At 39.8% G+C, this 25975-nt stretch overlaps 1 protein-coding gene across 1 annotated transcript in view; it reads left to right on the top strand.

The window, feature by feature from the left end:
* The window catches only part of ASAH2 (N-acylsphingosine amidohydrolase 2), a 100665-nt gene that overhangs the window by 12161 nt on the left and 62529 nt on the right, over positions 1-25975 (top strand). The window contains exons 3-8 of the mRNA XM_089683092.1: positions 4980-5131; positions 7387-7536; positions 11074-11250; positions 13076-13203; positions 20399-20476; positions 24877-24997. Coding sequence (XP_089539218.1) covers positions 4980-5131; positions 7387-7536; positions 11074-11250; positions 13076-13203; positions 20399-20476; positions 24877-24997 — 806 coding nt within the window. The remainder of the gene's footprint in view (positions 1-4979; positions 5132-7386; positions 7537-11073; positions 11251-13075; positions 13204-20398; positions 20477-24876; positions 24998-25975) is intronic.

Here is a 25975-nt window from a genome sequence, read left to right as displayed (position 1 = left end):
TATGCCCTCTAATCTATGTTTTGTTATCCTGACAGATACAGATAATAAAATCTATAGATCAAGACTTCCTGATAAACAAGACAAGCTAACTACCCTATGAATCTTTCTACAGTAAATTTGCTAAAGAATAGTCCTTATGGTATGCATTTTCATGTCAAAATGCCCATAGATGGAATCAGAATCAGAAAAATTAATTGCCATTTTACAATAAAAACATTTTACAATAAAAACTATAAACTGAAACAGCATCAAATACCTTACACAAAAACTTAATCCACATAAAACAAACACATACCAAAATAGAATACATGTTCATGGGTGGTCCATGTGCCTACAAAGCTCTACAAAGATGGTGACCTTAACAGTAGTATGAGTTTAAGTGAACGTTTTAGGTAGAGTGTTGAAGGGTTGAAACCTCTTTTGGGTTTTATTGCTGCCTTTGCTTCACATCACTACTCAACATTTTGAACAACAGTACTCAAAGTCCCGGCTTGGAGGTGACACTGAGGCTGTGTGGAGGTGTCTATTGTTGTTTTATGCTTTGATGGTCCTTTATCAAAAATTCGGTGTATTCCCCACACAGCCATTATATCAGCATTAATAATCATCATCATTGGCCTACTCTGTGCCTTTATTTTAAAGATGCAATATCTTCAATGAGTTTTAATAAGTAACATTTAAAGGAAATCGTTACTGAAGAAAACACGAAGGCTTCCTTTGCTAATTTCTGCTTCTGAAAATGCTAGTTGCCTGTCATACTGGTATAACTGCTTCAATATTTTCCAAGTCATTGACCCAGAGTAAGTATGCAAAGCAAGAGCTCTGCCTTCACTTGCAATTCACTGCTGGGTACTTGTTATAGGTAAGTGACCCAAAGTGTTGAAGCCGACAGACAGAAAATTGGAAATGTATGTAGGACGTGTGCAATGGCAGCCTCCAAATTATAATGCAGTGGATTTCTTATTCTTGCAGGTTTATGTAAAAACCAAATGACAAATGATCGGAGTACAAAGTGCAGTCAAATCTACACAGAGAGCTATTTTTTTAATAAGCAATCTAGCGTTGTCAATGTTTGTTCTGCTGTCTGGGCATTGTTTCAGAAAAGAACATTTTAGACTCAACAAAGATACAAAATGATAAGCCTTGGGTTATAAACAAATGCTGAACTAGGAAATACTGTAAATATAGTCCATTATTAATTATTTATGTGATTTAAAATTCTGCACAGCTAAAATAGTAAAATGGCATTTACAGATGCTTTTTTCTTGATATTGACTTCCTGTCTTTTAAAAAGCATTTTATAGTATTTTTGTCCCTTAACTTTTTGATGGAAAAGGTAAACTCTAGGAGGCTTATGGAAACCACAGTTCACTGTCCCAAACCTGTTAACCAATAAGCTGCATTCTTCTTGACCTGACCCCAGTAAATTAAGAACTACATTTTAATTGAATTATTCAATGCTTTCCTAAATAATCTTGCATGTAATGCGCTCAGAAATAGTGTGACACCATCAGTTGTCACTAGCGTACATGTCAGCAGCACCTGTAATAGGTTTTGTTATGATTCATACAGTCTTTTCTGCATCAGGTGCCAGTTTAGGTCATGGCACTAACCATAGGTATTCGTATACTGATACTGATCAGTGCTGATCAATGATCTCTAGTATCAGTCATTCACTTTCCTCTGCATGAGTTACTCTACCTGGACATAGTCTTTTGATTTAATCTCTCCACTATAGTATTATAGTGCAAGGCAAAAATATCCATGGCCGATAGTGAGATTTTCCTATTGTTTCTAATGTTAGAGCTGAGACCAAACTTCTGCTTCTGGCTGGGCTAGAGGAATGGGAGTGCCTGTTAATTTCTTGCCCATTATAATATCCAAGGAGGGGGAATTTTTACATGTCAGGCAGGCTGGTGAAATAGCAGAAGGGTGATAATCCTATTAAGAGAGCAAATGGGGCTCTAAGGGAAGAGGAACCTTACTTCCAATCCGTATACTCCCATATCATGAACAGGCAATGAGCTGCTTTCCACAATCATGGTTCTTATAAACTTCACCAACACTATTGTATACATCTAGAGCAGGGGTCTCTAAACCTTCTAAACAAACGGACAGTTTACTGTCCTTCAGACATAAGGGACGGGGGGCTGTGGCCATTGAGAGTAGAAAATGCCCCAGAGCCAATCTAAATAATGCTTCAGGCTTGGTGGTCAGTAGGATGTGGAGTCATGCCCCATCATTGGTGCCAGTGGGAGGAATAGTGCCTCATCATTGGTGTGAATGGGAGAAATGGTGTCCTATTGATGGTGTCAATGGGAGGGATGGTACCCCATCATTGGTGTCAATGGGAGTAATAGTACCCCATCATTGGTGTCAGTGGACGGAATCGTGCCCCACTGTTGGTGTCAGTGGAAAGAATGCTGCCTCATCGTTGGTGTCAGTGGGCTGAATAGTGCTTCATTATCAATAAGAGGAATAGTGCCACAAGGGTCAGATAAAAGCAAGCAAAAGGCCACATTCAGCCCATGGGCTGCAGTTTGGAGATCATTGATCTAGAGCAGTGTTTCTCAACCTTTTTTCGGTCAAGGCCCCCTTTTTAAATTATGGACAGTCCCGAGACACACTTTAAAATTATAGACAGTCTTGAGGCACCTCATTCTAAAATGGGGTGTCTGTAGACTGTCCATAATTTTAAAAGGGCACCCCATTCTAAAATGTGAAAAACTATTCTAATATTTTTATATAAGACAGCAACATCAACATATGTATGACACCCAACATTAGAGATGATTTATTCTTCCAAAGCAACTACACTTTTTCACACTGGTACTGACTAGTTTCTCTTCTCCCTCAGTTTTTCTCCATCACTGAGCTAATGTGACCACCAGCACTCATGGAGAGGGGCGGGGGAGGGTGAAACTAGGATGCTGTGCAGGCAACTGACATCCACCTTATCATCTGATGATGTCATTGGTTGTCAGGACTCAAGCAGCTAGAAGGTCGTAATGGTGCACAATGGAAACCTGTGGCTTTGTGTAACTAGAGGCAGGCTTGATCCACCCTCGGGCTCGTATACAGGTTTTGGGCAATTTTTAGACATTTTGCCAAAGCACCCCTGAAGAAACCTAAAGGCACCCCAGGGTGCCTGGGTACCCTGGTTGAGAAAGGCTGATCTAGAGGATTCGGACCTAAGCCACCACAACTGGTCAAATTCACTTCAAATATAGTAAATACGTTAAATGTATTTAAGTCGTAGCAAAGTGTGTTACTAGTTCGCCAAATATGTATCCCAGCTTAAAGTTCCTATCATTTGAAGCTAATGTTTAAATTGTAGTACAATAATACTCTACATCAGATTTTAGTTTACTACAAGTCTAACTAGTTTTTTGTTCTCCAAAATTCCATCAAAGAGTGAAAGATTATGTAGGAATTTCATTATTTGTACACAACACATTAAAATCCATGGGGAAAGCTAAATAAATGTGGTTTTTAGTGATGCAATGAGTGCTTCTTGAGTGTTAGGCAAGTTCCTCTCAACTAACTTGGACCTGCTGAAATGCCCAAAAAAGGCCCCTTGTTTTTTTTTTTTTCAATGAAAGAAAAGAACAGACAGTGATTTAAAAACATAAAAATAAACAGAACTGTGCCAAGAGCACACACTGTGCATGCTCCTGGCACAGTTACCTGCAGCTAACAGAGAGCTACTTGCGATCAGGAGCTTTCCAATAATGTGACCGCTGTGACAGCCAATCACGGTGGTCACATGATCAGGAACCCTTTCCTGATTTCTGAAACCACTTAAAGAGTCGGGAGGTGGTGGCAGCAAGAGATTAAACACGTTAAAAAAAAAAAGCTTAAAAGAAAGACCACTCAATAAAAGTAAACAACTTAAAAAAATATACCCCACACTTACTAAAATATATTAAAAAAAGTTTCTTCCCTAGAAAAATTTGCTTAAGTAGCTCAATGAGTGAAATTGACTGTTTGCATTTTTGTGAAATTCTTTCTGCTGCAAAAGCTCTTATTTCCCTAATAAAATCATTTTTTGACAAAACCACTCTGCTCATTTCTAGTGCTAACACTGAAAAGCAACTGGTCATTAGTTATGTTTAGATATAGTGCATGTTCTTCCTTTCCCTATTAACCACTTGCCCTCCAGAGGATTTACCCCCTTTCCTGACCAGGCCATTTTTTGCGATATAGCGCTGCATTACTTTAACTGACAATTGCGCAGTCATGCAACTCTGCACCCAACTGAAATTTACGTCCATTTTCTCCCACAAATAGAATTTTTCTTTGGTGGTTTTTTATTTTTTGCGCTAAAAACAAAAAAATGGCAATTTTGAGGAAAAAAAACTATATTTTTGACTTTTTGCTATTAAACATGTCCAGTAAAAAAAATTTGAAAAATCAAATTTCGTCATAAATTTAGGGCAAAATGTATTCTGCTACATGTCTTTGCTAAAACAGAATCCCAATACGTCTAAATTAATTGGTTTACATGAAAGTTATAGCGTTTACAAATGGTGGTATATACTGTATACTGGAATTTATAATTTTTTTTAACTAGTAATGGCAGTGATCAGCGACTTATAGCGGGATTGTGGGACTGAGGCAGGCATTCTGACACTGGGGGGAACTGACTTGGTGTCACTGTCATCCACAGCACTGACACTGTACCAATGGCACTGGGCAGGAAGGGGTTAACATGTTGGGCTAACTGTGTGCTGTTTTACTATGAGGCTGTGTGCTGTGTTTCACTGTGTTTCTGCTATGGGGTGGCGTGGAAGCGGTTAAACTTGCTCACATGATTGTACAGCTAATAGCTGCTTTGATTTTGATATGCTTATATTGTCAGATATGGCAATTTAAACTACAATTGTTGAACTATACTTGGGTCTTGGGTTCTTTATGTGTACAGTTGTTATTCAATGAACTAAGATTTTTAGGATTCAGAAATCTAATCTTTTTTCCAGGCCCAACAACAGCATTCAACACCACCACCACTGCTACGACAACAACCACCAATACCACTACGCCTACCCAAACAACACCAATTGATAATGAAAACCTCCTCATTGGGGCTGGAAGAGCTGACTGCACTGGCTTCCTAGCAGATGTTCCTTTGGTATATATATATATATATATATACAGTATATATATTTTTTTTTTTACCTACATTGCATATGTAAAAGTACATTACAATAATATTCACAACAGTTAAAATGGTTATAAACCTCTGTAATGAAAAATGAACAGAGTATATTCCTTTACAGTAAGTACTAGCATCAATCTAAAGCAGGGGTCTCCAAACTTTCTAAACAAAGGGTCAAGTTTACTGCCCCTCAGACATTACAAGGGCCGGACTGCAGCCAGTGGGAGTAGAAAACGTCAGTGAAAAAAAAAATAATGCCCCATTGTTTGGTGGCAGTGGGAGGAATTCTGCCCCATCATTGATGTCATTGGACCCTATCATTTGTGTACCTGGGAGGAATTCTGCCCCATCATTGATGTCATTGGACCCTATCATTTGTGTAACTGGGAGGAATTCTGCCCCATCATTGATGTCATTGGACCCTATCATTTGTGTAACTGGGAGGAATTGTGCCCCATCATTGATGTCATTGGACCCTATCATTTGTGTAACTGGGAGGAACTGTGCCCCATCATTGATGTCATTGGACCCTATTAATTGTGTCACTGGGAGGAATTGTGCCCCCTTCTTTGGTGTAAGTGGGGGGAATTATACCCATTTGTTGGTATGAGTAGATGAAATAGTGCCCTGAGGGCCAGATAAAAGCTCGCAAAGGGCTGCATCTGGCCCCCAGACCGCAGTTTGGAGACCACTGAGCACCAAGTGTGATTTCTGTTTCCTCTCTCTTGCCTCTACTATCTGCATTAGTCACTTCTGACAGGGTATTCCCACACCACAGTGTCCCGGGAGACTGCCCTACCCCCCTTCAGCATACAGGTGATTGACAGCCTCAGTTTGCTTGTTTACCTATGAGAGGGTGAAGATGGGGTTTGTCTATTCCCTTTACTACGGTTACGTATTTTGCTTCTCTCTTTGCTGTGCAGTCTATGACATCAGACCATTGCCCCCTGCCTGCTAAAGCTGAGAAAAAGCCTTTGATCTCTGTGTCTTTAGAAGGCTGTAGAGAACAGAAAGCTACAGATAAACAGGGACAACTTATGTTGGATGTGTTCATCTTTGTGTATCACCTAGGCTAGTCACTTTAGTGTGCATATGTAAGGGTATACAACCACTTTAAAATATAGCTAAAGACAAAATGTTTTTTCTTTAGTTTTGGATAGAGTGGAGAGGTAATAGAACACCTGCCAAGTTTTTATTGCTGTCTCTGCTCCCACTGTTGAGATTTACCCTCTCTCTGTGTACTGTTATCAGTGAGAGAGAAGGTAAAAGAAAATCTCAAACTCTGGGTCGACACCAGAACAGGAAAAAAGGGTATATCACTTAAGAGGGATTTCTTTTCACTTTTTGTTTTGGCTACGGGACAGGAAACGAAGGAAAATCTCCCCAATGGGACAAGGATGGCAAAACCAATTGATAGGAGTTATAATCCTCACTTATTCAATTGCCCCCCCCCAAGAAAAACAACAAAAAAACAATGTTTGCCTTTAGTATCAATTTGAGCAGGATTGATTCGTTAAATTTAGTGCTGTTAGGCTGCAATCAGTCTAAGGTAAATTCATAGTTTGGTATTCATAGTCTGGTATTCACATGCTCTCCCCTAACCCATGTTATTGTTTGCTTCTGCCTGTTGCTGAAGCCCGTGTCCCTGCCAATAATCCAAGAAGATTTAATAAATGGGGGCACTCTTTACATCTGGAGGAAAAGAAATGTAATCTCCAAACACGGAAAGGTTTCTTCACAGTGAGAGCTGTGAAAATGTGGAATAGACTCCCTCAAGAGTTGGTTCTGGCCAGCTCAGTGGATTGCTTCAAAAAAGGCCTGGATTCTTTCTTGGATACACAGAATATAACTGGATACTAACATTTATAGGTAAAGTTGATCCAGGGAATATCCGATTGCCTCTCCGCGGATCAGGAAGGAATTTTTTTACCCAGCAGGAGCAAATTGGATCATGATTTGCTGGGTTTTTTTGCCTTCCTCTGGATCAACTGTAGGTATAAGATTATAACTTTTTTTTTCTATGGTTGAACTGGATGGACTTTTGTCTTTTTTCAGCCAGACTAACTATGTAACTATGTTATAAAACTGGGTTATGGATATTCATGTCGTGGGCCGCCAGCGTGGAAAACCACTTATACAGATATATTAAAGCATCCCAAATGATATATATATATCACCTACTTTATATATAGTCTTCAAGTTACCAAATGGCTTTGTTTGATCTCTAGATGGGTTATGCTAGTGGTGATCAGACAGCAGGAGGACTTCACACTCGTCAGTACAGCCGAGCCTTCATTGTAGCCCAACCTGATAATTCAAAGAGGGTTGTGTTTGTCAGTGCAGACATAGGAATGATGTCTCAGAGAGTCCGACTGGAGGTAAGTTCACAAATAATATGTTTGTAGAGATTTTACTGTTTATTTGTTGTTTTTTGTGACAAGGAAGTGTCTGATGCTCATAACAGTTCATTTCCAATTGTCATTTTTTTGTTTAAAAGCATTTTTTCTGGAAAATTTCATAAATTATAACAAAGTATATAACAGAACATTATACCCACAGAGAACATAACATCGCAAGTTCAGCATTAACAGAAGTCTTCTCTTGAATGTGCATAATGCGACAGTTAAAGTGTTACTAAACCCACAACAGTAAAATCAGTCTGTATATGCAGTAAAGCATACATGATATACTCACTGTGGAAACAAAGAAGTTAATCTTCCGCATTGTGTAAAAAAGCTGTTTGATCCTGTCTTCTCTGATCCTTTCCTTTGTCTACTGTCCCTAATCCATCTGATGATAGCACAGAGCTTTAGGAGTCATTCTGCATATGCTCAGTTTTGTGTGTGTATAGAGAGTTTTTTTTTTTCCTTTGGGAGGGTGTATGTGATCAGCACAGGGCCACACTGCACCGCCCAAACAAAGGGTAAGGGGTTATGAAGCCTCATAGGACAGTCAGAGCAGAATGAAAACACCTCCTACAGGATTAGCCAGTGCTAAGCTGGACACTGATAGAACTCACTGCTCATGAGAAAAGGTATTTAGCAGTTTAAATTTACTAAACTAATTGCATTTCCATGCTGTGTGTACTGTGGAAGCCCAGATATAGTAAATGGAGTGGAGGGTCATGGGTTTAGTAACACTTAATATTGTCACCAAAAAATACTGTTTAGGAAGTAGCAACTTTTTTTTTTCCAGGGAGGTCATACAGTCGTGAAGTGCATATCATGTCGATAGAGGTTTCACAAATGCCAGATGGGCAGTTACCATCAAATGAGATCAATGGGGATGGATAGTAAGGCTTCAATCACAAAGGGGTACCTATCTGTACACCCATATGAAGGGCTATCTTTGCCCACACAGGATGCACAGGTGTCCCATGCAACTGCATGCAGGCAGTCCCATTCATGTCATTTGGGATGCAGTAGCTGCACGGACACAGCCACTGGTCCCAAGTTAACAGGTCTGTGGGTGCATGTCCTCAAACGCACACTGTCTACATTCAGGGACATGCACCTGTACGCTTCTCAGGTTGGGATCAGCGGCTGCATTCGTACAGTCAATGTGTCCCAATAGACATGAATGGGTCTACCTGCATGAGAATGTACAGGGCACCTGTGCAACAAAAACAGTTCTTTGCATGGGTGTATGGATAGGTATGCTGGTGTGAATGAGTCCAAAAAAAAATGGAACGTGTAGTAGCTTCTGGATTTGTGAATAACAAGGTAGAGAGGAAGACCAATAGGGGAGAGAATAGTATAGGGGGTGGGAGAGAGCATGACAGCTCACCAGGATCAGTTTCTGGGATGTATCCCCAGTATACAGTGGGGCAAAAAAGTATTTTGTCAGCCACCAATTGTGCAAGTTCTCCCACTTAAAAGGATGAGAGAGGCCTGTAATTGGCATCATAGGTAGACCTCAACTATGAGAGACAAAATGAGAAACAAAATCCAGACAATCACATTGGCTGATTTGGAAAGAATTTATTTGCAAATTATGGTGGAAAATAAGTATTTGGTCACCTACAAATAAGCAAGATTTCTGGCTCTCACAGACCTGTACCTTCTTCTTTAAGAGGCTCCTCTGTCCTGCACTCATTACCTGTATCAATGGCACCTGTTTGAACTTGTTATCAGTATAAAAGACACCTGTCCACAACCTCAAACAGTCACACTCCAAACTCCACTATGGTGAAGACCAAAGCAGGACACCACAAACAAAATTGTAGACCTGCACCAGGCTGGGAAGACTGAATCTGCAATAGGCAAGCAGCGTGGTGTGAACAAATCAACTGTGGGAGCAATAAATAGAAAATGGAAGACATACAAGACCACTGATAATCTCCCTCGATCTGGGGCTCCACGCAAGAGCTCACCCTGTGGGGTCAAAATGATCACAAGAACGGTGAGCAAAAATCCCAGGACCACTCGGGGGGACCTAGTGAATGACCTGCAGAGAGCTGGGACCAACGTAACAAAGGCTACCATCAGTAACACACTACGCCGCCAGGGACTCAGATCCTGCAGTGCCAGACGTGTCCCCTTGCTTAAGCCAGTACATGTCTGGGCCCATCTGAAGTTTGCTAGAGAGCATTTGGATGATCCAGAAGAGGATTGGGAGAATGTCATATGGTCAGATGAAACCAAAATAGAACTGTTTGGTAGAAACACAACTCGTCGTGTTTGGAGGAGAGAGAATGCTGAGTTGCATCCAAGAACACCATACCTACTGTGAAGCATGGGGGTGGCAACATCATGCTTTGGGGCTGTTTCTCCGCAAAGGGACCAGGACGACTGATCCATGTACAGGGCAGAATGAATGGGGCCATATATCGTGAGATTGAGTGCAAACCTCCTTCCATCAGCAAGGGCATTGAAAATGAAATTTGGCTGGGTCTTCCAACATGACAATTATCCCAAACATACCGCCCGGGCAACGAAGGAGTGGCTTCGTAAGAAGCATTTCAAGGTCCTGGAGTGGCCTATCCAGTCTCCAGATCTCAACCCCATAGAAAACCTTTGGAGGGAGTTGAAAGTCCGTGTTGCCCAGCGACAGCCCCAAAACATCACTGCTCTAGAGGAGATCTGCATGGAGGAATGGGCCAACATACCAGCAACAGTGTGTGCCAACCTTGTGAAGACTTACAGGAAACGTTTGACCTCTGTCATTGCCAACAAAGGATATATAACAAAGTATTGAGATGAACTTTTGATATTGACCAAATACTTATTTTTCACCATAATTTGAAAATAAATTCTTTCCAAATCAGCCAATGTGATTGTCTGGATTTTTTTTCTCATTTTGTCTCTCATAGTTGAGGTCTACCTATGATGCCAATTACAGGCCTCTCTCATCTTTTTAAGTGGGAGAACTTGCACAATTGGTGGCTGACTAAATACTTATTTGCCCCACTGTATATTCTACAAAGAGGTATCAAAGTGGACCCAGGGTTCCTACCAGGGGCGGACTGACCATTCGGGCACTCGGGCACTGAGGGTCTGGGGTCAGTAGGGGGCCCCATGAGATGCCCCTGGTACTTTTCATAGGCTTTTTTGGGTGTGGTTTGAGTGTGGGCGAGGACACAGGGCCCCATGATCTCCTATTGCCTGGGGGGCCCCATGAGTTGTCAGTCCGCCCCTGGTTCCTATACCTATTCAAAACCACTGAGGGTGTTATTCATTCTTGCTGCACAAGCTTCCATGAATGTGACTTCTTGAATGTCAGAGTATTAGTTGGGTGTTGTTGGACCATGTGTCTGCTTCCAATGAGAGGTGATCAAACGTTCCATACCCGTTAGAAATGAAATCTAATGTAATTGGTTGCTTTGAGTAGCACCTGTGTATTCAATTTCCACTGCCTATGCCCACAATCACCATGCAGTTTTTACATATTTCTACAATTATATTTTTTTTTCAAAGGTTATTGACAAGTTGAAAACCAAATATGGAGATTTATACAGACAAGACAATGTAGTGTTAAGTGGCACTCACACCCATTCTGGACCAGCGGGCTTTTTCCAATACACAATCTTTATGTTGACAAGTGGAGGATTTCACAGACAGGTCACTGATGCCATTGTCAACGGTATTGTTAAGGTATGATCTGTTGAATGTGATTTTCTTTAAGTCCTCATGCACACTGGACGTTTTTACAGCTGCTGTTTTTGGCTTTTGGTGTTTTTCTCTACAGCCAGTAAACTCCCCAGCATGTTATCCTATCTGTCCATGCACACATAGGCTTTAATCAGTGTTTTTTGGCTGGAAAAAAAACAGTTCACCTACCAGCATGTTTTTGGAGTGTGGGAGGAAACTGGAATACCCAGAGAAAACCCATGCAGGCAAAGGGAGAACTTGCAAACTCCAGGCAGGTGGTGCTGTGGGTGGGATTTGAACCCACGACCCTTGTATTGGCAGGTTGAAGTGCTAACCCTTTATCCACTGTGCTGCCCACTTAATTATGTCAAAGTGAACATCAATTTTATCTCCTTTACCTCTCTACTTCTCAGAGCCTTTACATTCACTCTTAAAGGAGCATGTTCCCAGTCACTTCACATGACAGAAATTCAGATTCCAATGGCAGAACACCTTTTACCCCAGAATAGATATAGCCCTTTGTAGTCTGTGACAACTAGAGGAATAGATTGAAGATGATTATAAGCTGAAGTCCAAAAGTAATTACCACACTTTATTATAAGTACTAACATTTATGGAGCTTTTTTTGATATGTATGAAAGTCCAAACCATTTGCATATCAGCAAACATTTTGCTTGTTATAGGATATAAAATATTCAGAACAATGATTAAAAAAAGTGCTTACCCTTTCAGCTAATGTGCACAAATAATCCACTTTATAAAGCCGTAAAAACTCTTAAAGTCACTATATGCTATATTTAACTTGGCCCTAAAATCAGTCAATAATTCCTTTGCAAAGATAGTTCAAATGTAATGTCATATGCAAGGATGCCTGTAGGTTCTCTTGTTATGTTTCAGATTACTGTCCTCTGACAGCTTGGAATTAGCACCTGATAAATGGTACATTTGTCCAAAATGGATGTAACGTTGCACAGATGCAGATTCCCCTGTAACTTCAAGACTAGTTTTAAGGGGCTCTGTGATTCATTTTTGGCAGCATTATTTTTGTCATTTTTAAAAATTATATCTTCACCATTATCAGTGACTGAGTTTTATTCAACCCATGGAGATTTTGACTGTATTCAGATGAAGTATGCAAAATGTATTTTGCTGCCTTGTTTCCTGCGTTCTTTGTTTACAATAGATAGAGGATTTTGTAGGCTACACTGAAGCATAGGGGGCTATTGCTAGCGGAGACCTATAGATAGACCTTGCCACAGGAAAAACTCATTGGAACCTCTACAACATACTAGACATGTGCGATTTGTTTCGTTCTAAATCAAAATGAGATGAAATGTTCGTTATTCAGAGAATTGAATGTATCCCAATGTCCGAATTACAAGAGTACCAAATGTAAAGGAATCCAAAATAATGAATTGAAATTTTGTCAGAAATTATTAGAATCAAATTCAAAACAAACTTGAAAAGGAAATCAAATTTGAAAACAAATTTGAACTGTAAACATATTGCTGATTTCCTTCAAAGAAATTGGAAAAGAATAGAATAGAATAAAACAGAATAGAATAGAACTATCGGGTTACAAAACGCATGAAATTTGTTCGGAATTTGACACATGTATGGCCTGCATTAGTGCCCATGCCTCTAAACATGGCTGGCATTGAAGGCAACCTGTTACAGCATTTTCACCTGGAAAGGTAAGTTCTTCGAATTCTATTTGTCCATCTTCAGAAGACTGTTAACTTTAGCTTCACTTTAATTTATTTTAAAAAATAATGGTCTATTCTAACTTGAATGCTTTATTTCAATTCCTCACTCTTGCCTACTCTAGAGCATTGACATAGCACATACAAATCTAAGAAGAGGAAAGGTGTATGTGAACAGGGGCACTGTAGAGGATAGCCATATCAACAGAAGCCCCTCCTCCTATCTGCGCAACCCAGAATCAGAGAGAGCCAGGTGAGGCGGTAGCTGTGCTATAGATTTCATAATGGAAAATGTGGCCAGTTCATAAACTGATGTGGCATATTATGACTAAGGCCGGCCATACATGGGTTGAAATTCGATTGTTTTTTTCGTTCGAAAATCGGACCTAAGAATAATTGGCCAGTTTTCGCTTTGTTAGTGTGTCAATGGTACTGGCCGATTTTCGTGGTTTCTCCCCTTTTCGGTGATCAGGCATGTTGGAAAATTTGTGAAAAACAACATATTTTCAACTCAATGGTGGTCAAATCGTATGATCATTTTTCCAAAAAGAATTTGCGCATGAGCCGTGAGCTGGAAGGAAGAGAAGTTTTGCCTGCTATATGGGGTGAACTTTATGACTTGGTCGGCCGATTTTCGAAATCATTGATGGCACCATCGGATTACCACGCAAACAACGTTTTCGATTTTCAGACTAAAAATCGTTCGGATATCGAACCATGTATGGCCTGCATAACTCTCTCATAATTCTTTTGATATCCCTGTCCTCTGTAATAGAATTGAATTGTTTTTCTTCTCACTTAAATGTGTGTTTTGTGAACCAGCGTTTATATTTCTGTCCTTGTCCTGGCAATAATTGCTGTGACATTACCAAGTATATCATTGTGTGTGGATCAGGAGAGTTTGCCATGTTGGATAATTGTGTTTTAGTTATCAAACATTTACGAAGAGATAACAGAAATGATGGCAATCTCCATCCATACTGAATATGGTATCACATTTGCATTTTAAATCAGCTCTGTACAGAATAAAACATGAGGGCTACCATTTCTGGCCTGCTTCTGAAAATACATTTTGCTTTCTGCCAATGGCTTCAATGCTTTCTGAGTTGCTGACCCAGGTAAACACCCAAGTGAAGTCTGTGACTCAGAAAGTATTGCTGTTTTAGGCAAGGCCAGTTATCAATTATAGGTTAGCAATGGCAGCCCATACAATATGTTCCCTTTTTCTACAGGTTCTTATTCTTGCGTAGTTACATAGTTGGCAAAGTTGAATAAAGACACCAGTCCATCCAGTTCAACATGTGCGTGTGTGTGTTTACATATATACCACTTTCCATATCCCTGTATATTGTGTTCAATAAGATGCCCAGCTAAGAGTTTTTTTTTAATTAGTGAGACTTTTCTCTCAAACCACCGATTGTGCATAGGAGTTCCACGTCCTCACCATCAAACAGTTAAAAATAACCCCTCATGCATTTTAAGGTTAAACTGCTTCTTGTTCAACTTCATTGAGTATCTTCTTGAGAGACCCGAGACTGTATAGTTTCCTCCCAATGCTGGAATCACCATTAAGATATTTGTATATTGCTATCATATATCCTCCTAAAGCAGAGTTCCACCTGAAAAAAAATAAAAGTCAATAGCTACAAAAACTGTAGCTGCTGACTTTTAAAATACAGACACTCACCTGTGCCAGGGTCCAGCAGTGTCCTCACCATGGCTGGCTTCACCGGATGTCTTCTCTTCCTGGCGCTGGCATCTTCAGTGTGGGCACCCGGCTGTGATAGCTTGTGGCTTCACAGCTGGGTGCCCACTGCACATGCGCGAGAAGCGCTGCACTTTGTGAATGGCCCTGTAGTGTTCTGGGACCTGTCACGTGTCCCAGAAGACTACAAGGAGGGAGGGGGGATGACAACTTCTGCTTCCAATCGTCTAGGTGATCGCAGCAGAAGTGGGAGTGGGTACCTGTCAAATTCGGGTACCCTCTCCCCCCTGGTCCCCAAAGGTGCCAATCCTTAATGGGGAGCGGGGCACAAAGCCTTAAAGCTGAACTTCCTCTTTTGGGTGGAATGGGGGAATCCTCTCCACTACACTAAATAAGGGGGGATATCCTCCTGCGCTTAATATGGGTAGGTCCCTATCTACTAGCTGCAATCACTCAAACTCAACCAATAAGTCAAAAATACCGTGCATAAAATAGTGAAGCGCTCTCAAATTAACTAAAAAAATTATTCAATAAGTGAAAAATTACATAAACACTTCACATATATACCCATATACTATTAACTCTTAATAGATCTGTGAAAAAGATACCAAGATATACAATTCATAATATATAGTGATAAAAACAATTAACATAATACTACTGATTCATAAAAATGTGACAAATCGTGATACTTGTGACACAACTGAATATCAAAAAAAGGTATATAGTGATGCTGCGATAGGTAAATACATATGTCTGTGGTAAACCCTATAACAAATTAGAAAAAATTGCTTCTTAGATCAAAAAAATATAAATAAATAAACTCAGTGTATCAAAAAAACTCAAATAATCCATGCAAAATTGTGAAACACTCTGTGATCTTCACTTCTAGTGCTCAAGAAAGGAATCCTCCAACGGCAGAAATGCCTGCTCACCTCCCCTCCTCGACCCACACAGGGCCAAAAGGCAAAAAGGCTCTCCTTAAAGGCAATCCTTTCCTCCAAGCAACTCGGGCAGGAACCTCAGGACTTCCACTCCACCTCCTCTTACCACGTCATATAGGGCACAAACAGAAACTTCCCATAGTATAACACCGTTTATTATAAGTAATATAGCATAACAAACTTTCCAACTCACATGGTATCTTTGGATACAGCGCTTTTTCACCTCACATCATGGGTGTACTCTCATACAGGGAGGGAAACCAATATGGCCGCTGCGTCCGGACAAAAACATCCCCACGTGACCGGAAGTGACGTAATCTCGTGCTGGGAATGGCGTTCCGACGCGTTGCGTCACGTGCGTCGTGACTTCATCAGGGTACCGCCCCCCAGAGCCATGATTCATTTATATATGGGATAGTCAACCCACTATACCTAATTAGAGGGCGGACTCCTGGCGGCCATTTTACCGGAGTCCTCACTGCTATCCCCGTTACTAGAAGACATCCTATTACAGCACTCGATCCGTGCTATAGATAGGAGCCATCAACTTCCATCATATATATAGCATATTCTTATTACCACTCCCCTCAGAAAACATATATAAACAATGTAACTAATCTTTTAATATAATATTAAAAATATTAAAACCCACATAATACCCCCACTTTATTACCAGTCAATCTATATTAAAAAATCTATATTAAAAAAGGGGGCAGAAGAAAATTATTATTTATAGGTAAATGAGACCCAGCAATGATTTACATGAATATAAAAATAGATACTCCCATCTAATAAAATTGCTACCTTTACTATTAAAAATAATATACCGGTATATATATATATATACCAATATAATATAAACATATAAATCCATATAAACCATACAATTTAATTATTTCCAATAGAAACATTTATTCAAAACCCTAACTTGATTCCTCTACATCCTCGCAAAAAACTAAGAACTAAGAAAAACTATTAGTTTTTTTAAAAAATCCCATGAATAAAAACAAATGAATATATGGTTAATTAGGTCACACCTCGCTTCACCCAATCCGACCGTTTACCTATGATTGAAAAAAACAATACCCAAACGAATTCCTAATAAGTCATGTGAATAAACCCATGATCCGAGTATAAAGGATACATAGCATATATCAGTAATCAATATATTAAAAATATTAAAAAAATTTTTTAAAAATTTTTTTAAAAAACTTTTTGTATAAATGCACAGTCTAAAACCAAATTAAAAGTCACTAATAAAACAATTTAGATCAAATTCCACATTTAATCCATACGGATTAATATATTTTTAATATTTTTAATATATTGATTACTGATATATGCTATGTATCCTGTATACTCGGATCATGGGTTTATTCACATGACTTATTAGGAATTCGTTTGGGTATTGTTTTTTTCAATCATAGGTAAACGGTCGGATTGGGCGAAGCGAGGTGTGACCTAATTAACCATATATTCATTTGTTTTTATTCATGGGATTTTTTAAAAAAACAAATAGTTTTTCTTAGTTCTTAGTTTTTTGCGAGGATGTAGAGGAATCAAGTTAGGGTTTTGAATAAATGTTTCTATTGGAAATAATTAAATTGTATGGTTTATATGGATTTATATGTTTATATTATATTGGTATATATATATATATACCGGTATATTATTTTTAATAGTAAAGGTAGCAATTTTATTAGATGGGAGTATCTATTTTTATATTTATGTAAATCATTGCTGGGTCTCATTTACCTATAAATAATAATTTTCTTCTGCCCCCTTTTTTAATATAGATTTTTTAATATAGATTGACTGGTAATAAAGTGGGGGTATTATGTGGGTTTTAATATTTTTAATATTATATTAAAAGATTAGTTACATTGTTTATATATGTTTTCTGAGGGGAGTGGTAATAAGAATATGCTATATATATGATGGAAGTTGATGGCTCCTATCTATAGCACGGATCGAGTGCTGTAATAGGATGTCTTCTAGTAACGGGGATAGCAGTGAGGACTCCGGTAAAATGGCCGCCGGGAGTCCGCCCTCTAATTAGGTATAGTGGGTTGACTATCCCATATATAAATGAATCATGGCTCTGGGGGGCGGTACCCTGATGAAGTCACGACGCACGTGACGCAACGCGTCGGAACGCCATTCCCAGCACGAGATTACGTCACTTCCGGTCACGTGGGGACGTTTTTGTCCGGACGCAGCGGCCATATTGGTTTCCCTCCCTGTATGAGAGTACACCCATGATGTGAGGTGAAAAAGCGCTGTATCCAAAGATACCATGTGAGTTGGAAAGTTTGTTATGCTATATTACTTATAATAAACGGTGTTATACTATGGGAAGTTTCTGTTTGTGCCCTATATGACGTGGTAAGAGGAGGTGGAGTGGAAGTCCTGAGGTTCCTGCCCGAGTTGCTTGGAGGAAAGGATTGCCTTTAAGGAGAGCCTTTTTGCCTTTTGGCCCTGTGTGGGTCGAGGAGGGGAGGTGAGCAGGCATTTCTGCCGTTGGAGGATTCCTTTCTTGAGCACTAGAAGTGAAGATCACAGAGTGTTTCACAATTTTGCATGGATTATTTGAGTTTTTTTGATACACTGAGTTTATTTATTTATATTTTTTTGATCTAAGAAGCAATTTTTTCTAATTTGTTATAGGGTTTACCACAGACATATGTATTTACCTATCGCAGCATCACTATATACCTTTTTTTGATATTCAGTTGTGTCACAAGTATCACGATTTGTCACATTTTTATGAATCAGTAGTATTATGTTAATTGTTTTTATCACTATATATTATGAATTGTATATCTTGGTATCTTTTTCACAGATCTATTAAGAGTTAATAGTATATGGGTATATATGTGAAGTGTTTATGTAATTTTTCACTTATTGAATAATTTTTTTAGTTAATTTGAGAGCGCTTCACTATTTTATGCACGGTACTCTCCACTACACTATTATATTCTGACAGTAGGGGGGGGTATGTGACAAACATCATGTCAAACCACTGCCCTTTCCACAACTTGGGACAAATGACCGGTCAACCTCACACCGCACTGTCACTGATTCACAACAGTTTCACCCTGCACAATGATTTTCTAGCCTGTGGGACCACAATCTAGGTGACAACAGACTGAGAGCGATTGTCACTGGGTTTAGGTATCTAAGCAATTAACCCTTTAAACTGCCACCACCTACCTTTTTTAATGAGAAGTAGGACACGTTCCCAATGTTAGCAAATAACAATTATGATTTTAAATTAAACGTATGTAACACAAGCTGTCACCACAGACAGGTATATTCAGAGATTCACACTACAGTAGCATTCCTCAAGAGACATGGATTCTTTGAGTTTGCATTAGCGCATTAAAAGTTTTAGCAACTTTAAAATATGGTTTAAATAGGAAGAGGTCAAAAATAGTGCAAATAAAATACAGAAAAAAAAAGATATGACAAAGAGAAAAGAGACAACAATGCAACAGAGAAGCTGAAGCTCCCTAGCAGCCCATACTTACCTTACATTGCTTCCTTACTGCTCTGTTCAGCTACCAGGAGCAAGGGATGCTGGCCTGTGTAAGCTTTGAATTACTAGCATCATAGCTTACACAGGGCAAAGGGCTATGACAGTGCTGGTGTTTGATGATGGGAGAAATCCCTTGTCCCGTGGAGGTGCAGGAGAGCAAAGGACACCTGAGTATGAGCTGATGAGGAGGTGGGAGATGATTAAAGCAAACCTACCATGCCCTGTCTGAAGAAAGCACAGCTTTGCTTAAAAAAATAAGAACTGTGAAAATGCTGTATGATGTTTGTAGCACAAAGTGTCTTAGTGGTTGTCACACCTGCCTTGCGGCACTGGGGTCATCAGTGTAAATCCTGATCAGGGCACTACCTGTGTGGGAAGGTGCAACGTTGTATGACAGCAGAGAACACAGAGTCCAGTTGCAATAAACTTAAAATTTGTATTAATTAGAATGCCAACATTACAAACAGCCTAGTAGGAGGTCCACTTAGGGAAATAACTCACAGTTCAGAGCAGTCAAGATGTGGCAGAGGTGGGAAATGAGGACTGGCTAGTCAAGTCCCAAGCGGGGAGGCTTCTTTTCAGCTTAGCGAGTCTCTAACCTGTACTTCCTGTCCGAAACCTTTCCCTACCGCTAAGTGCTTTCCCTACCAAGCGGGGTCTCTCTCCCTACACTAGCCACTCGCAAAAAGCATGCCAATAACCGAGGGCAGGGACTTAGATAGACCCTGCTGACCCAAGATGGCCATCTAGGGTCATATGGCTTCAGTGTAGGGAACCAGAACACTACTCCATTGACCCAAGAAGCCATAAAGAAACAATATTTCCCTTGACTTTCTCTCCAGCTGTGGCATCACTCAACTTACAGTGGATAACAAAGATTGTACCTGCCTACCCTTGCATAGGCTTTGCATGTTCTTTGCAGTCCTCATTGCTAAATATGTGCAGAAACACTGGTTTGGTACTTCATTTGATGGACTTATGTACAATGCACCTGGATCAGACTTATTTATACTTTTTCCATTTAACTTTAGTAAAACTGGGGTTTGCTCACTTGTTAGATGGGGGAAACAGTGGGATCGAATGACTGTCATCTCATATATATGGCCAGCTTAACAAACATTGCTTAGTACTGTTCTGCAGATTCATGTCATACTATCTAGTGCAAAGTGAACACCAATATTTCCGGAGTTGAATTTGTGAACATCTGGGTCAGTGTGTTTCTTACAGTGGATAAAATGACTGAATATACCTCTGTATACAGGTACCCAGATAACACAGACAAAGACATGGTTATAGCAAAGATGGTGGACTTGGACGGAAAGGATATTGGGCTCATAAGGTAAATGGCTTCTTTTTATTTTGGTTAATGCAGAATAAACGTATGCAACTATGCAAAAACCCTGATATAATAATAGGTCAGCAACAGGCATATACATTTAATAAAAAAAAAAATCTGTCAGGATGAAAATGTGAGAGTCGCTATTACTGACTAGTTTTGGAAGGTGCCAACTTTTGGGCTATCTGTTCCTCTATTCATTTCTTTGTGTGTCACTGACCTGGACCAAGCTTGTGTATATAAAGTTTTGGGGCACTGAAAATGTATTGTACTTATTCTGTCTCAGTGACAGGTAATCAACTAAGGCGTAGGATGACAGCCCCAGAGTTGGTATCATCAAAACAAGGAAGCAGTGTCAGATCCTATAATTCTCTCCTCACAGATTTCATTGGAGAGATTTTAAAAAATTGCATAGCAATGGAAATTGCTTGTCTCAACCCAAAAGTGAATTAGATATACAGGTGAAACTCAAAAAATTAAAATATCATACAAAAGTTCATTTATTTCAGTAATGCAACTTAAAAAGTGAAACTAATATATGAGCTAGATTCATTATATGCAAAGCAAGATAGTTCAAGCCGTGATTTGTCATAAGTGTGATGATTATGGCTTACAGCTCATGAAAACCCAAATCCACAATCTCAGAAAATTAGAATATTGTGAAAAGGTGCAATATTCTAGGCTCAAAGTGTCCCACTCTAATCAGCTAATTAAGCCATAACACCTGCAAAGGGTTCCTGAGCCTTTAAATGGTCTCTCAGTCTGGTTCAGTAGGAATCATTCATAATCATGGGATAGACTGCTGATCTGACAGTTGTGCAGAAAACCATCATTGACACCCTCCATAAGGAGAGAAAGCCTCAAAAGGTAATTGCAAAAGAAGTTGGATGTTCCCAAAGTGCTGTATCAAAGCACATTAACAGAAAGTTATGTGGAAGGGAAAAGTGTGGAAGTAAAAGGTGCACAAGCAGCAGGGATGACCGCAGCCTGGAGAGGATTGTCAGGAAAAGGCCATTCAAAAGTGTTGGGGACTTTCACAAGGAGTGGACTGAGGCTGGAGTCAGTGCATCAAGAGCCACCACACACAGACGGATCCTGGAAATGGGCTTCAAATGTCGTATTCCTCTTGTCAAGCCTCTCCTGAACAACAAACAACGTCAGAAGCGTCTTACCTGGGCTAAAGAAAAATAGACCTGGTCTGTTGCTCAGTGGTCCAAAGTCCTCTTTTCTGATGAGAGCAACTTTTGCATCTCATTTGGAAACCAAGGACCTAGGAGTATGGAGGAAGAATGGAGAGGCACACATTGCAAGATGCTTGAAGTCCAGTGTGAAGTTTCCTTAGTCTGTGTTGATTTGGGGAGCCATGTCATCTGCTGGTGTTGGTCCACTGTGCTTCATTAACACTTCATTAACGCATTCGTCAACGCAGCCGTCTACTAGGAGATTTTGGAGCACTTCATGCTTCCTTCCGCAGACAAGCTTTATAGGGATGCTGACTTCATTTTCCAGCAGGACTTGGCACCTGCCCACACTGCCAAAAGCACCAAAATCTGGTTCAATGACCGTGGGATTACTGTGCTTGATTGGCCAGCAAACTCGCCTGACCTGAAGCCCATAGAGAATTTATGGGGCATTGCCAAGAGAAAGATGAGAGACATGAGACTGAACAATGCAGAAGAGCTGAAGGCCGCTATTGAAGCATCCTGGTCTTCCATAACACCTCAGCAGTGCCACAAGCTGATGGCTTCCATGCCACGCCGCATTGAGGCAGTAATTGCTGCAAAAGGGGCCCAAACCAAGTACTGAGTACATATGCATGCTTATACTTTTCAGCGGTCCGATATTGTTCTATGTACAATTCTTGTTTTATTGATTGCATGTAATATTCTAAGTTTCTGAGATTGTGGATTTGGGGTTTTCGTGAGCTGTAAGCCATAATCATCACAATTATGACAAATCACGGCTTGAACTATCTTGCTTTGCATGTAATGAGTCTATCTCATATATTAGTTTAACCTTTTAAGTTGCATTACTGAAATAAATGAACTTTTGCACGATATTCTAATTTTTCGAGTTTCACTTGTAATATCCATTATGTAGATAATATATAAATATACATGACTCAGATATAGCACAAATATAGTTTACTTTGCTACCTCATATAAAGTACTACTAAAACATATGAAATTTGATTCCCTAAGAACCTATATTATCTTTTGTATCCTGTAAATAAAAAGAAACATCATATTCTATAGCATCAACAAAAACGTATCCTATAAATCCCAGCAAATACATTAAATATATACAGTATATGCTGTGCAAGCCACCCTTCAAAAAACAATAATACTGGACATGGAGAAGTTAGCATCATGTAGATACAATATCTATACACTGTATTACATATATTTATTAACACCTCAGCAATGAGCGCACAACCCCTTTTGTCTGATGAATAATATATGCACAACTGCCACAATAGGCATGAAGGTCGATGTCTGTTTCAGTGTCAAATAAGGAGATGGATGATTAAGCGCATATTCTCAGCTGAGTTGGAACCAACAAATTGATCAGCAAAACGAGGTGTTTAAGATCCAATTGAGCAATTCCAAAGCCGGAAAGGCTCAATCAAAGACCAGCAATATGTGACCAAAGCTGGCCATACACTAGTTAAATGTCATATGGAAATTTCAGTTTTCAGAATGTGTTTTGATTTTCTAATGGTTGATAGGTTCAAGTATGCAATTCCATATTTGAATGGGACTTACAGGTATTCTACATATAAACCTATAAAAGTCTATAAAATGTATTTTATTACACATATATAAATAACCAATAAAAATCAAAGCAATACTAGTGATCAAGACATATTGGGTATGAAGAAAATTATACCCAATATGTCTTAATCACTATTGTGACCTTTTATGTTGCCTTGATTTTTATTTTTAAATGTGTAATAAATACATTTAATAGACTTTTATATGTTAATATGTAGAATGGATGAAAAGTCCCCTCCAAATGTGGAATTAACCATTAGAAACTAGAAAGAATATTCCAAAAACTAACATTTTCTACTAGTGTATGGCCAGCATTGATCACAGATTGCTAATATCCAGTTTTGACTTTACATCTTTGGAATATTATATATAGTGCTCAAAAAAATTAAAGGAACACTTTTTAATCAGAGTATAGCATCAAGTGAACTAAACTTCTGGGATATTGATCTGGTCAGTTAAGTAGCAGAGGGGGTTTTTAATCAATTTCAGCTGCATTAGTGTTAATGAAATTAACAACAGGTGCACTAGATGGGCAACAATAAGACAACCCCCAAACCAGAAATGGTTTTACAGGTGGAGGCCACTGACAATTTTTTCCCTTCTCATCTTTTCTGACTGTTTTTCACTAGTTTTGCATTTGGCTAGGGTCAGCGTCACTACTGGTAGCATGAGGTGATACCTGGACCCTATAGAGGTTGCACAGGCAGCCCAAGTCCTCCAGGATGGCACATCAATACATGCCATTGCCAGAAGGTTTGCTGTGTCTCCCAGCACAGTCTCAAGAGCATAGAGTATATTCAAGAAGACATGCAGTTACTCTAGGAGAGCTGGACAGGCCGTAGAAGGTCATTAACCCATCAGCATGACCAGCATCTGCTCCTTTGTGCAAGGAGGAACACGATGAGCACTGCCAGAGCCCTACAAAATGACCTCCAGCAGGCCACTGGTGTGAATGTCTCTGACCAAACAATCAGAGACAGACATCATGAGGGTGGACTGAGGGCCTGACATCCTCTAGTGGGCCCTGTGCTCACTGCTCAGCACCATAGAACTCGATTGGCATTTTCCATTGAACACCAGAATTGGCAGCTCTGCCACTGGTGCCCTGTACTTTTCACATATGAGAGCAGGTTCACCCTGAACACATGTGACATACATGAAAGGGTCTGGAGAAGCCATGGAAAATGTTATGCTGCCTGTAACATCGTTCAGCATGACCGTTTTGATTGTGGGTCAGTGATGGTCTGGGGATGCATATCCGTGGTGGGATGCAAAGACCTCTATAGGCTAGACAATGGCACCCTGACTGCCATTAGGCATCAGGATGAAATCCTTGGACCCATTGTCAGACCCTACACTGGTGCAGTGAGTCCTGGGTTCCTCCTGGTGAACGACAATGCCTGTCCTCATGTGGCGAGAGTATGCAGGCAGTTCCTGGAAGATGATGGAATTGATACCATTGAATGGCCTCCACATTTATCTAATGCAAAGCACAGTTATCAAAGTCAGTACTACCAAGCCTATCAAGTCTTTCCAAGGAACATTTTTTTTCTGTGAAACTGAAACCTTTAAATCACTAAAGCTTACCTTTATTCTCACTAACATATGATTTTCCCCTGTTGCTTTCAGCTGGTTTGCTGTGCATGCCGTTAGTATGCCAAACACTAACCACTTGATCAGCAGTGACAACTTGGGCTATGCATCTTACTTGTTTGAGCTGGAAAAGAATAAAGGGTTTCTGCCTGGAGAGGTTGGTGTTGTACCAAATGGCAAATAGATAATTGTAAAACTGATTGACACAGCAATAGCATTGTACAGTAATAATACATTAAAGTGGTTGTAAACTCTTACTTATACTCAGTGAAGTGACTGGCCTCAAGTGATACATAGAGATGAAAGAAATCATTGTACACAAGTTGTATCTGTTTATTTGCAGCTATTTGTCCTGTAAATCCTTGTAAAACTCAGATATGAAAAGGATTTTTCACAGATTCACAAAGCACGAGGCAGGAAGCTTCAGTTACACACTGTACAAGAGCTCTGAGAGCTTATTGAAGGGAAAGGACACAACCCCTTCACACAGCACACAGGAACAGAGCTGAGGCTGTCAATCACAGGCTTTGTGCTGGAGATCCTTCTCCTGTCACCTTTTTACCTCTTGGTGGAAGAACAAGACAGAAGAGAGAAATTACACTTAGTGCTTTGGAGAGAAGCAAGTAAACACGATAGAAATAGGTGCTTTTGTTCAGTTTTAATGTTTGAGGTTTACAATCACTTGAATTTTTTTGAAGGTGTGCAGGACCGAAGTTAATACAGAAAAAAAATATTGAATACTTAAAGTGGAATAAAAGCCTTAACCTGGCTAAAGATGGATCAAAATTCAGCTGGTTCAGCAGGGACAGGACAATATTCGATCCATCTATAGCAATTCCAGTTCATGAGAAGTTAACTTCTCTTGAACAGACTTGTTGGAAAATTTGGCTCTAACCAGCCAGTGCAGTGCTGATCTGTGTATTCTGACAGTCAGGGAGTTCGGCTGTCAGAATACAATGGCACAGCATGGAGGATCCCTGCATCCACCTCGAATGTATGAATGCAGGATTTGGTTCAGTTTTTTCATTCTGTTCCGGTTCAGTCATGTGATTCTGCAGCTCCCTCTCAGGGAGCACTTGACAATGACTGTGAACTCTGGAAGCTGTAACGTCAACCATGGCCCAGTTATTGTCAA

The sequence above is a fragment of the Staurois parvus genome, unplaced genomic scaffold (assembly GCF_062004578.1).
Source record: "Staurois parvus isolate SC_StPar_1 unplaced genomic scaffold, SC_StPar_1.0 ptg000303l, whole genome shotgun sequence".
NCBI classification, from domain to species: domain Eukaryota; kingdom Metazoa; phylum Chordata; class Amphibia; order Anura; family Ranidae; genus Staurois; species Staurois parvus.
This window is presented reverse-complemented; position numbering and strand designations above follow the sequence as displayed.